The 14,337-nt window shown below is 33.5% G+C and overlaps 1 protein-coding gene and 1 pseudogene across 1 annotated transcript; both read left to right on the forward strand.

Annotated features, from left to right (window-relative positions):
- The first annotated feature begins 4,072 nt into the window (after positions 1 to 4,072).
- Positions 4,073 to 5,788, forward strand: LOC132190990 (MATH domain and coiled-coil domain-containing protein At3g58220-like). Its single transcript, XM_088510804.1, has 5 exons — positions 4,073 to 4,248; positions 4,648 to 4,817; positions 4,956 to 5,244; positions 5,344 to 5,510; positions 5,615 to 5,788. Exons 1-5 carry the CDS (start codon positions 4,073 to 4,075, stop codon positions 5,773 to 5,775), a joined length of 963 nt encoding a protein of 320 aa, XP_088366930.1. The 3' UTR covers positions 5,776 to 5,788.
- Positions 5,789 to 9,425: 3,637 nt separating this feature from the next.
- Positions 9,426 to 11,139, forward strand: LOC148583875 (uncharacterized; annotated as a pseudogene).
- The last annotated feature ends 3,198 nt before the right edge of the window (positions 11,140 to 14,337 follow it).

Genomic DNA, 14,337 nt, shown 5'->3' on the forward strand with positions numbered 1-14,337 from the left:
GACACCAACCCCATAATACGAGCAGGATTGGTGATTTTTTTTTTTTTTTCTTTCTAAATTTGAAAATACTATTTGATTAACTTAAGGATATATAAGATAATATCAAAAAATTTAGATTAAAGTATCGATGAAATGACAATCAAATAAATAATTGATTACACTATAAAAATCCCAAACCAGACATACCCTTAACATGATACTAATTCCGCTTTGAGTGGTAGCTCAATCTGTTGGAAACTACACCTCCTAAAGCGTAGGTCACTAGTTGGAATTTCTCTTTCCCTTTCTTTGTGTGGACATGTAAAAAAAAGAAAAAAAAAGAAAAACTTTAATTCAAATTATATATATATATATATATATATATATATATATATTTCACGTAGATTGTTAAAGGAACCTAGATGATTCCTGACAATTAATAGTTTAGATTTGTTCAATTTAGAAGTCATACTCATCAACGGTCAACTGTATTTATATAGTGCATTCTCTCCCTTCTGCGACGTCTGTAGACAATATACTTGTCCCCCTTTTTTTTCATCTTCTTTTTTCCATCCGATTTTTTTTTAGATGAAATTTCATGCTTTCATTAACACATCATCAAATAATACTACTCTATAAATTTTTTTTTTTGAAACAACTCTATAAAATTACAATATCATATAAAAACACAAAACATTCTTTTATCCAAAATTCCTCCGTAACTTTTTGGAGAGCCAATTTTGCCAGAAGATGAGACGTCATATTGGTTTCCTTTTGTGTATGCCTCACCAGCCAAGATTGGAGACTATTCAATATAATCTTTGAGTCGTCAATCAAGTGTCCATACATCCACCAAGATTGGACGTCGATCCTTCCGTAGCGCATGTACTATCTCCAATGTATCTCCTTTTAGAATGATATTGTCAAGGCTTAGATCTTTGCCAAAAACTACAGTCATCTATGTCGCAAGTGCCTCAGCGACAGTTGGATTAGTGATGTATCGCACAAGGAAGCACATATATAGTTGCTAGAAGCTTTCCCTCATGGTCTCTAACAATAACACCCAGTCCCATCAATTTTCTTGTCTTATCAAGGGCTGTACCACGGGATCCTCCAACCATCTTGAAACCCCAATATTCGGATGTCGTAGCTCCTTAGTATATTTTTGCAACTCTACCGCATAGAAATCCTTCACAGTAGGGGTGAAAAGGCGGGCAATTATTAACCTCCTGCTAACCGCTAACCACCCTAACCGCCTTAAAAGTGATTAGTAAAAAAAAAAATTATATAATAAAAATTATTATTACTATTATTATTATTATTATATGATCAATTGATTATTAAATCACAATTGTTTTTCAGAGAATTAAATCACAATTTAAGTATTAATGTATTATCACTATAATTTATATCATTATATCACATGACCAATTGATGATTAAATCATATAATCATATAATAACAAATTATACATATATAATATGACATAAGTTATAAGTATACAAGTTTATACTAATATTATAATTAAGTACGTAAAGACTTAGTTCCAATGTATATTATAAACTTATAAGTCCATATATATTATAAATTATAATTATACATTTATGCATATTGAATAATATAAATGTATAAGATCAATACTTAACCATGTGATTTAGTGACAATTCAAAATGATTAGAAGATTTGGTTGTATGTGATTTACGAATCCCATGCTATTAAGAAAAAAGAAAAGAAAAAAATGAAAACAAATTCCCCATTGCTAAGAAACCAAGTGCACACCAAATCTCCCTTTTAATTAAAAAAAAAAAGAAAAAAGAAAAAAAAAAGTGCACACTAGTCCCCAACCCCCCAAGTCCAACAACTTGTTCCACATTGCTAAGAAACCCATGCTCTTCAACATTCCTGATCTATAAAAGGGATGCTTTAGCCTTCCTTTGTGAAATCAAGTGGAGTGGCTCAAGCCTCAAGCCCATAGATAAGATGGCTTCTTAAGCTGTTTTATTTTATTTAAAGTTTATTTTTTATTTTTTATTTTTTAAAAAAAAAACATGGAATTCTCCTTGGTGAGCCCCTAACTGGCGGTTAACTACCTAGTGGTTAGCGGTTTTAGCCTTTTCACGACTCCATGGCCCTTTTTGCATTTTTGACCAGTTGTTTCAAGTGTAGGGACTCTCCACCAAATACCACAACATTTCTATGAAGCCAGATTCCTCTTGTTATAGTGGCCATTAATTCGAATTCTCCCTTCTAAAACTAGTCCGTCAGCCCACCTACAATTTGAAAATGATCATCTCCATTGTTGGAACTTTTTGAAATTTTCTAATGCCCTGCCCCTAGACATCACAAGCTCATGTGCATCGCCACAAATTGTGACATATTTTCTACCTCCGCCTCACAAATTGGACACAATGCATCCATAACCACTCATTTTTTAAATAAGTTTTCTTTGGTTGTCAACAAATTATTACATTCCTTCCAAAAAAAAATTTCACTACTCCACGGAGTCTAGCTAGAGACCAAATACTCTTCCACACAATGCCTACGTACGTTCAGAGACTCTAGAGCACTCAACTGATTCCTGCATGAGAAGATATTTTTTCCCATATGTTACGCACTTTTTACCGAAAAATTTCCTGTCGGAGAGCTACCCAAAATTAATTTCTCAGTTGGCTCGTGCCTCCCTCTCCAACCTTTGAAATAGGGGTTACACCATAAGAAGGCTGGTTGGAAAGGGATTTGTCTTTCCATTTTTTTTTAATTTTTTTTAATTTTATTTTTTTTTATGTTGGATCCATCTCCCACATGCCACACTAGCTTTGCCTTCAAGAGGTTCTTTGTTACGAACATAAGTTCGTAACGGGATAAATTATGTTTTAAGGAACTTAGACCTTTCAAACATAAGGTTTTGGATTAATTCTTTTCATCCTTTATTCATAGCATATCCCTATTTAAATAGATGATTTATTACAAATTACATAAGAGAGCTTAGTCATCAAGACTCTCACATGGAAATAAAGACTAACTTAAAAAATAAAGACAAATCTAAATAAAATAAACTATAAGATACATAGAGATTTGAGGATCATAATCCTAATTTAACAAGGACTGTAACATCCTTTGCCTGCCAAATACTTCTCCAAGCATAGGAAAACCCATTCCCCAAACTTGAATCTAGGAAATTCTCTTGTGGATAATACTTCTCTTTTATAATTTCTGCCACTAAAGAATCTAGTTGTTGGACCCTGCGCCATCCTTGCTTAGCCATCTTTGCTTAGCTAGAAGTGCTTTATTAAAATAGTACTCCAATTCTCTGAACCCCATCCCACCCATAGCCATTGAATACCCCGTACTTGTCCAGCTCATTCAGACAATTTTTGAGTAATTTTCCTTTTGTCCGCACAAGAATAGTAACATCGAAGAGTTAATTTTCCAGCATAATTTTAGGCAACAAGAAAACACGTACTATAAGTTAAGATAACTTGGATTATTGCCTTGATGAGAATTTATTTTCCCGCTTCAAGAGGAATTTCTCCTTCCATCCATTGATACGTTTCCATGTTCGCTCTTTTATCCCTTTGAATTTATGAGTTTTTGATTCCCCACCATGGAAGGCAAGCCAAAAAATATTTTTCAAAACTAGTAGATGCTTGCTCGCCAGCCGGTGCAAGAATATTCTCTAGCTTCCCTTTTTTCCATCCTATTGAGAGAAATAAATATGACCATCGGCCCTCGAGTTTAACGATATACTGGCATGGAACTCCTTCCATAGTCGTTTGAGCTTATTCAAAATATCAGAAGGCGTTCATCTTTACACCGGGAGAAAGAGTGGTTCAAAAGAAAGACATGGAAGACGAAACAGGTTTACTCTCTCTCTCTCTAATTGTTTGTTACTTGTTGACTAAATTAATTACCCAAAGCCCTCCTTCCTTCCCCTGTTACAATCTGAGAAAGAAAATATATAAATTACCCAAATGTTTCAAATAAAAGATTTTGATCTTTAACAACTACTCTATACCCTCTGAATTCTGATTGAATATACAACTATTAACAGAAAGTTTCACAATAATAATTAGCTCTATATCTTTTGAATGTAATGGTCTTTTTTTTTTTTTTTTTCTCTCTCTCTCTCTCAGGAATAGTACGATCAACTACAGATTTCCCACCAGCTCATGATCATTATACATTTCAAATCAAGAATTTCTCTTTACTGTTAGGGATGGAGGCGGAAAAATGTCACTCGGGCCAGTTTGAAGTTGGTGGCTATAAATGGTGTATCTTTAGAACTCCCTTATAGAAACTAATAATAATCTAAAAAAAATCAAGGAAACCTATAAAAACTAATAATAATCTAAAGAGATTGAGGAAATAGATGAAAGGGACAGAATAGGGGCCTATTACCTACATCAACACGTTAAAGCCTTATAAGCTTTATTTTTCATTGCTATTTGATTTAAGTACAAAACTCTATATATAGAATTGTGATTTGAATAGTTTCAAATACAAACATATTACTTAAATTATGGTTAACTGTTGATTTAGGGAATACAAATCAAAACTTATCACTAATGTTTATATCCTTAACAGTTAACACATCTTCTCGTTTCGGTTGTTTTTTTTTTTTTTTTTTTTCAAATATAAAAATATGAGCATTTTCATTTCCATCTCTAGGAGTTTGGAACTCTACCCAAATGGGAAAAAAGATAGCAATGGGTACGGTCACATCTCTTTATACTTGGCAATAGCAGCTACCAATGATCTTCCACTTGGGTGGGAGGTTAACACGGACATAAAATTCTTTGTGTTTGATCAAATTCGAGACAAGTACCTTAGTATTCAAGGTACCTTTCCCGAAAACTTAGTCTAAATCTTAAGTTTAAAACTTTGATTGCAATTTGTCCACATGGATATACCTCTTTAATATATTTATGTTTGGATTTGATAAGTGACTTTACAATTGCTTGTGATCTTCAACTTAGATGGAAATGGGAGAGTAGTAAGACGCTTTCATAAATTGAAGACTGAATGGGGAATCGTCCAATTACTTTCCCATGATACTCTCAATGATTCATCAAATGGATATCTTGTTGATGACACTTGTGTCTTTGGGGTGGAAGTTTTTGTTATTAAATGTCCTTTTAAAGGAAAGTGCTTGTCGATGATAAATGAGCCTCAAGGTTATTATTTCACTTGGAGGATTGACAAGTTTATGACCTCGAAAGACAAAGTTTATTTGTCTGAGCAATTCACTGTTGAAGGGAGAAAATGGTATGATTGGCGTTTTGCTAACTCTTCTATATCAGTTTCAAGTACAAGTTTACTTATTATGTTAATTTACAATCTTTTCTCTTCATATTTTGGATATAGGAAGTTGTTTCAATATTCGCAGCTAGGAGGAAAAGAATTAGACACATGGTTGGGTCTTTATTTGACGTTATGTAATCCAGAAAGTCTTTCACTCAACAGAAAAGTATACGTCAAATACAAGCTGCGAATAAGGGACCAAATCAATAGCAATCATCTTGAAAATACAGGTTAATTTGTTCTCTTCACTTTCACAAACCTTCACTTCTTTTCTACGTGAACAGAAGTAATTTCTCCTGAAAATTTACACCCAAAACCTACTCTTACCTTACAGTTGAAAACTGGTTCTCTGATACCAAGATCGCTGGTTGCCCCAAATTTGTGTCAATGAGAGAGCTACAGGACACATCAAAAGGCTACTTGGTGGGTGATGTTTTGTTCATTGAATGCAAAATTGATGTCATATCCGTTGTTAAGGATTTCTCCTCAAAATAATTGTACGCTTATGATGGAGGAGCACAAGGTTCAAGTTGTTAATTATGGTTCGTATAGGTTTCTATGTTATTTGTTTGAAAGTGTTACGGTGCCACATAAAAATAAAGTAAATATAAGTGTTTCATGTTTTTATATTTTTGTTTTTAAAACAAGAGATAAAAGGGATAACGAAAAAGCCTTAACTAACAAAGCCTGAATTTTATAATTAAATATGATTAGGAAATTTTGTCATCCCCTTTTTCTTTTCTTTAAAATGATATGTAAAGTTTTTATAGGATATAAATCCTATTTGCAAGTGCTCAAGTTGAATTCGTTCAATCTGTTGCACTGGTTAAGGGTTTTATATAGCCAGTACTTTTGTATACTTTCAATGACTTGCGTCTCATAATATAAGTGGTAATAACGTTCAAATTAACGGCAGGCTTGTTGGTGAAGACCCAAGACAGAAATAAGGAAGGGTTACATGGAATCTGAATAGGAAAGGGGTGGGTTCCCCTGGAAAAGACTTAAGACAGAAATATAGTGCAGAAAAATCAAACTAATAAAAAGAAATGGGTAAAAAAAAAAGACCTAGTCCTATGATCTTGGACAAAAGCCAAGAAAATATTGCAAAAGCCGTAACTAAAGGAAAAGGCGCATGAACTTCAAAGGATCATTATTATTATTATTATTTTTTTCATTATTATTTTTTATATGTAAATTATTTTTAGGAAAAACTTCACTTTTGCAATGTCTCCCTTAAAGTTTAATTTATCTCAATTTAGTGTATCGAACTTTGAATTTTTTTCAATGTCCCATTTTCGTTAAAATTTTCCGTTATGCCTTCATCCCTTTGTTTAATTTCTTGGTTATCACAATAACATGGAGCTGTTTCAACACCTAGTGGAGCAATTCTGTTTATTTATTTTTAACATATTTTGGTACTTAACAAGATCAGTACGTAGAGTGAATAAAGATTTTGCTTGCTTATTGTCCAATTTAAATACCAAAAATTCTCAAGCACTTATTACCATCCAACGTCACGCAAAGCTAGGGGTGGGCAGATTAATCGGTTACCGATTACCAAATTTAACCGAACCGATAGTAACTGTAACCGATAGTTATCGGTCGGTAATCGGTTAAAAATTTTATACGGATAAGCTTATCGGTCGATAATCGGTCGGTTAATAATTTATTATCGAAAAACCGATATGACCGATATGATTAATAAGTTTTTATAATTTATAATTTTTTATAATTTTATATTTATTATTGAAACTAAAATGACGTTGTTTTAGTTTTTATTTTATATTGTAGTGGGTCAATAAAAAAAAAAAAAAAAAAAAGCTTAAATAAGATATTTTAGCCAAAAATATATCCCAAAATAACTAATTTTTAATAAGTTAATTTAGGCTTTAGCCCAACAAAACGTATTTGGGCCTCCAAACAATTAATTTTTGGCCCAATTAGCAACTAGTTAAAAGCCCAATAAAAAGCCCACAATAAACCGATTTAACCGACCGGTTAACCGATTACCGATATGACCAATAATTTTCGGTAACATTTGTTATCGGTAATCGGTTAGGATTTGGTTAACCGATTACCGATATGACCAATAATTTTCGGTAACATTTCTTATCGGTAATCGGTTAGGATTTGGTTAACCGATAGCTTATCGGTTACCAACCAATAAGATAAGCCCATTAACCGGACTGATATGACCGATACCCAGCCCTTTGCGGCAAAGTAAACCGCAAGAACTTAATTAGTTGATTATCCAAAGTATATGAACAAGTTTTTTGTTAAATGATAGATTTCATAAGTTTGCATGGTTTTCTTAGATGGATCTATATAGATTGAGTAACGTTAGAAGGAGGATTAGAGTTTTCATTGAGTCCTCCCAAATGTGAGGTGACTCTAAAAGTACAAATATCAAAATTCAATAATAATCATCCCAAATTTAATGGTGATTTTAAAAGTCAAATCACATTTAGGAGCCCGCCTAACATTATTCAAGATAGGTTAGTTTGATTATCAAAATTTGATGATTGGAAATTTTGAGGGCTATATATATATATATATAATTCGATTGAATCAAATCTTAAAAACGGGTGATTAAATTTTTTTTTATTTTTGTTTTTCTTCTTATTTATCTATCATTCTTCCGAATGGAAAATGATCCTCTCCATTTCAAATTCCTTCCATTTAGTGCATTTTAAAGGGTAGTGCTGTCCAAAAATTTTAATGATCGATGATAGTGCATTAAATGTACTACCCTTCAAAATGGAGCAGGATCTTCTCCAGTCCATAATGGACTGGAGAATATTCAGTTCATGGTTAGGATTTCTGGCCACAAATGGGACACATATCCCACTAATAAAAATAATAATGAAATATTATTTTAAATTTTTTTAAAAATAATAATAATAAAAAAATTAAGAAAAAAGAAGAGGGTGGTTGACCACCATAGGGGGTGGCCGGCCACCCCCATTTTGGGTAGGGGGTGGCTCAATCCACCCCCAATGGCCGGCCAGGGGGTGGCCGAACCACCCCCATAGGCCTATGGGGGTGGTTCGGCCACCCCCAACTTGCAAAAGGGGGGTGGCTGAACCACCCCCTTTGGGCCAAGGGGTGGCCAAACCCAATGGCCAAGTTAAAAAAATAAAAAAAAAGGTTGGCCCTTGGGGGTGGCCGAACCACCCCCCTTTTGCAAGATGGGGGTGGCTGGCCATTGCGGGTGGCTCAAGCCACCCCCTTCTTTTTTATTTTATTTCTTTTATTAATTTGTTTTTTAATTTTTTGTAATTTAAAATAATATTTTATTATTATTTTTATTAGTAGGATATGTGTCTCATTTGTAGCCATAAGATTTCTGTTAAGTAATCCTATTCATGAACTGGATATTTTCCAATCCATTATGGACTGGAGAGGATCCTTTTCCTCTTCGAATTAATGTTTCATCACCTTCGTGGCAGCAGTATATAAATGCCGCCATTCCCATAATACGAGGAGGTTTGGTGATTTTTTTTTTTTCTTTCTAAATTTGAAAATGTTATTTAGTTAACTTAAGGATATATAAGATAACATAAAAAAATTTAGATTAAAGTATTGATGAAATGATAATCATATAAATAATTGATTACATACACTAGCTAGAAAAATCCCAAACCACAAGTACACCGTTAACATCACACTAATTCAAATTATTTAGATTTGTGCAATTTATAGTGCATTCTCTCCCTTCTACTACATCTACATTTGTCACCTTTTTTTTTTTTTTTTTTTTTTTTCATCCGCTTGGGAGAAATAAAACGACCTATTGGGAAGCTTAAAAGTTCTTTTTTTTTTTTTTTTTTACATGTCCGCACAAGAGGGGGGAGGAGAATTCGAACTAGTGACCTCCGCTTCATTAATTAGGTGTGGTCCTAGCCGATTGAGTTACCTCTTGGGGACAAAAGTTCTTTTTTTTTTTTTTTTTTTTGTTTCATCTGACTAAGATAACCAAGTAAAACGCCTTAAATAAATGCATAGAGGGCCATATTAATTGGGAAGCTTAAAAGGCACATAAGTGCATAGAGCATAAGTCATTTGAGATTCTTCAAAATATAACCGGAAACTGAGTAGAGTAGAGGAACACCGGGAGAAGAGAAAGAATGGTTCAAAAGAAAGACATGCAAGATAAAACTTGCCATCCTCACCCTCATGACGATGATGAAACTGGGGTATACTTCTCTCTCTCTGCAATTGTTGACTAAATAAATTACCCAAAGTCCTCTCCCCTTCCCCTGTTATATATATATATATATATATATATATATATATATATATATATATATATATATATATTTCACAGGAAAGATTTGGAACTTCAAGAATTACTCTACCCCCCAACCCTTTGACCTCTGATTGAATACACAACTATTAACAAAAAGTGTCACAATAATAATTATCTTTATATCTTTTGAATATAATTTTTCTTCTTTTTCTATTTTTTTTTTTCAGGAATAGTACGATCAACTACAGATCTCTCATCGGCTCATGATCATTATACATTTCAAATCAAGAATTTCTCATTACTATTAGGGATGAAGGAGGAAAAATGTCACTCTGGCCAGTTTGAAGTTGGAGGCTATCAATGGTGCATCTTCCTGACTCTCCTTCTTCTTTCGGCTATTGGTTTCTTTTTCTTTTTTTCTTTTAATAAAAAAATATGAGCATTTTTGTTTCCATGTCTAGCTAGGACATTGCTACTCTACCCAAATGGGAACAAGAACAGTAATGGGAATGGTCACATCTCTCTATACTTGGGAATAGTAGCTACCGATGAACTTTCACTTGGGTGGAAGGTTAATGCGAACATAAGATTCTTTGTGTTCGATCAAATTCGAGACAAGTACCTGTGTATTCAAGGTAACTTTGCTGAAAACTTAGTTTTTATAGTATATATGCATGCTTTTTTACGTCGTGATTTGACAAGTGACTTTACAATTGCTTGTGAGTCTTTAACAACTCAGATGCAAATGGGAGAGTAGTAAGATGATTTCATAAATTGAAGACTGAATGGGGATTTGTCCTGTTGCTTTCCCATGAGACTCTCAATAATCCATTAAATGTTTATCTTGTTGAACACACTTGTTCCTTTGGAGTGGAAGTTTCTGTTATTAAAGGTACTTGTAAAGGAGAGTGTTTATCGATGGTAAATATATCAACCTCAACGTGATTATTTCACCTGCAAGATTGGCAACTATACGGCTTGGAAAGATAAAGATTATGTGTCTGAGCAATTCACTGTTGAGGGGCGAAGATGGTATAATTGGCGTTTTGCTCTTCTATATTGATCTCAAGCAGTTTTACTTATTCTTTTAGTTTACACCCTTTAGCTTTATATTTTGGATACAAGAAGTTGAGCTTCGAGCAGAAGGGAGGAGGAACAGAAGCTACCACATGGTTGGGTCTCTATCTCATGTTAGGTGATTCAGAAATTCTTCCTCATAATAGAAAATTGTACGCAAAATGCAAGCTGCGTATAATGGATCAAATCCATAGGAATCATCTGGAAAGGACAAGAATGCTCTCTTGACTAGCTAGCTTTCACAAAAATATGCTCTAAAACTTAATTTATTTTTGACCTTAGGTAACAAAAGACCAGTTTCCTGAAAATTTACACGGGAAACCAATCCAAGGAAAAAATATAATAGTATGACAAACTCTTACCTTATAGTTGAGCATTGGTTCTCTAATCCTGGCAGTGGTTATGGTTTTCACCAATTTTTGTCAATGCAAGATCTACAGGACACATCAAAGGGCTACTTGGTGGGCAATTCTTTGTTCATTGAATGCAAAATTGATGTCATATCCATTGTTAAGTATTTCTCCTCAAATTAATATTATGTTTATGTTGGAGGAGCAAGCATAAGGCTTAATTTGTTGATGGTCTTTAGAGGTTGTTTTATGTTATTTGTTTGAAAAGTGTTATGATGTAACATGAAGATAAATTAATTTCTAGTGTGATGTGTTTTGTATTATTTGTTAATATTTTTATTTTAAACTAAAAAAATAGAAGGGGAAATGAAAAACCGTTTAGTAACAAACTGAGTTTTATGAATAAGATTAGGAAATTTTGTCATCTTCTTTTTCTTTTCTTTAAAGGGACCGTAAAGCTTTTATAGGATATAAATCCTATTTGCATGTGCTCAAGTTGAATTCGTTCAATCTCTCAATCTCTCTCTCTCTCTCTCTCTCTCTTTAACAAATTACCCCGAAAGCCCATTAACTATTCTTCATATTACAAATAGGGGAAGCTAAGGTATGTCCAACATGTGTCTTTTATTTTTTTATTTTTTCATTTAAGTGGAAATCATTTCAATCTCATTAATTGATGAAGGATTACGAGCATAAAGCTCTTATAAAATCATAGTCGAAGCTACGAAGTTACAAGTCATAGACACATACATAACAATTTGAAGGGAATCCCTCCTCCTTAAAGAAACTCACCGAAGAGGAAAAACTAGAGAGAGGTCAGAGATTCTCTCTCTGGGGCCGGCTTAGGCATATTTTGAGGCTTTATTTTTATTGGGGGCCTTAGGTAATTGTCTAATTTGCTTAAGCATTGACCCGTTGCCTTAGAGGCAGAAAACGGTTTGTTCTATCACTCCTATCAACATGTCTTTTATTGGTGACCCGTCAAGTCCAACACGTTTTTTTTTTTTTACTATTATTTTTATTTTTATTCTTATTCACAATGACTTAGACAAGCTAGACATGTGTTATTATTTAACTAGTATTGACATGTTAAGTTAATGGATTCCATCAGTTTTTCTGATGGTAGAGTCAATTTGTTTATTTGTCTGTTTTTTTTTTTTGGCTTACTTTTATTAAGGAGTGATTAATCACTCTTAAAAACTCCAGAAAATAATTTATCAAAACTTCAAATTATAGGGACTAATTTATTCGTTATCACAATAACATGGAGCTGTTGGCTGTTGCAACACCTAGTAAAGCAATTATGTTCTTTTTTTATTTTTATTTTTATGTTTATTTTTTAACATGTTTTGTTACTTAACAAGAGTAGAGTGAATAACGATTTGAGTAATGCTACAAACACTCTCATTTCTTTATATCAATTTTTCTGCACTCATAAGTGGCTTTTAAAACTATTTTTGAATTAAAATTCAAAAAGAATTCATCCTGAATTTAATGATGGGCGTGGAAAAATAGGTATAGAGAAGTGAGCTTATGTATTATTTGAAATTTGGAGTCCAAAATAATTAACTTTTTGGAAGCGGTTTAAAAGGTAGGGTTCTTTTTTATTAGAATTTTTAAACTGAATCAAATCTTAAAAATGGTTGATTAATTTTTTTATTTTTTTCTTCTTATTTCTCTACCATTCTTTGAATATTTCAACTTGGTGGCAGTAATATAGAAATGACACCAATTCCATAATACGAGGAGGATTGGCGATTTTTTTTTTTTTTTTTTTTTTAATTTGAAAATACTATTTGATTAACTTAAGGATATATAAGATAACATCAAAAAATTTAGATTAAAATATCGATGAAATGACAATCAACTAAATAATTGATTACACTATACCCTTAATTAACATGACACTAATTTGTTTTTGAGGGGTAGCTCAATCTGTTAGGGACCACGTCTTATGAAGCAGAGATTACTAGGTTGAATTCCTCTTTTCCTCTCCTTGTGCGGACATCTAAAAAATAAAAAAATAAAAAATAAAACAAAATACACTAATTCAAATTATTTATATATATTTATCCATTTCACGTAGATTATTAAAGGAACCTAGATTATTCCAGACAATTAATAGTTTAGATTTGTGCAATTTAGAAGTCATAGTCAACAGTAAACAGCATTTATAGTGCTCTCCTGCGACGTCTATATTTGTCCCTTTTCTTTCTTTTTTTTTCATCCGATTTTTTTTTTTAGATGAAATTTCATGCTTTCATTAACACATCATCAAATAATACAACTCTATAAAATTTAAATATCATAAAGAAACACAGGATATTCTTTTATCCAAATTTCCTCCGTAACTTTTTGGAGAGCCAATTTTGCTAGAAGATGAGATGTCGTATTTGCTTCCTTTTGTGTATGCCTCACCTGCCAAGATTGGAGACTATTCAATATAATCTTTGAGCTGTCAATCAAGTGTCCATATATACTTGCACCAAGATTGGTGGTCGATCCTTCCGTAGCGCATGTATTATCTCTGATGCATCTCCTTCCAAAATGACATTGTCGAGGTCTAGATCTCTGCCAAAAACCACAGCCACCCATGTTGCAAGTGCCTCCATGGCAGATGGATCAGTGATGTATCGTACAAGGGAGCACATTGTTGCTAGAACATTTCCCTCATGGTCTCTAACAATGACAGATTGGGATCCTCAGCAATAGCTTGGGAATTGCCGATCAATTTTTTTTTGAAATCTTGGCCATTAAATCTATCCAAGGGTTTACAAGCTACCACGTGTCCCACTAATTAAAAAATAATATTTTTATTATTTAAATTGTAAAAATAAAACATAAAACAACCTAAAAATAATAAAAAATATATATATAGGGTGGCCGGCCACCCCAGCTGAGCCATAGGGGTGGCCGATCCACCCCCTGGGGCCCTAAGGGTGGCTTCGGCCACCCCCTAGGGCCCCAAGTTTATGGGTTTGGCCTTAGGGGGTGGCCGATCCACCCCCTGGGGCTTCCGGCCACCCCCAAAGACCGGGTGGGGAGGGGGCCAAAGCCACCCCCTAGGGCCCCAGTGGGTGGTTCTGCCACCCCGAACCGGCCCTTGGGGGTGGCCGAAGCCACCCCCAAGGCTGAGTTGGGGTGGCCGGCCACCCCATATGGGGAAAATGGGGTGGCCGAACCACCCCATATTTTTTAATAATTATTTTTTATTTTTAATATTTTATTTTATATTTATTTTTTAAAAAAATAATAATATTTTATTATTTTATATTAAGTTTGATACGTGGCAGATTTCTGGCTGTTGGATGAGAATGGATGGTGAGGATTTGAAAAAAAAAAATCTTTGAGCAATTTTATCACTATTGTCGGGGATCCCAA

This window comes from Corylus avellana, chromosome 9 (assembly GCF_965113065.1).
Source record: "Corylus avellana chromosome 9, dhCorAvel1.hap1.2, whole genome shotgun sequence".
NCBI lineage: Eukaryota > Viridiplantae > Streptophyta > Magnoliopsida > Fagales > Betulaceae > Corylus > Corylus avellana.

Bases quoted from the DNA above. Each gene is read 5' to 3' on its own strand.
- LOC132190990 (XM_088510804.1), top strand. From the start codon at position 4,073: ATGGTCTTTTTTTTTTTTTTTTTCTCTCTCTCTCTCTCAGGAATAGTA. The intron at 4,249-4,647 runs GTGTATCTTTAG...TTCCATCTCTAG, and splicing joins GAAGTTGGTGGCTATAAATG to GAGTTTGGAACTCTACCCAA. The intron at 5,511-5,614 runs GTTAATTTGTTC...CTTACCTTACAG, and splicing joins CAATCATCTTGAAAATACAG to TTGAAAACTGGTTCTCTGAT.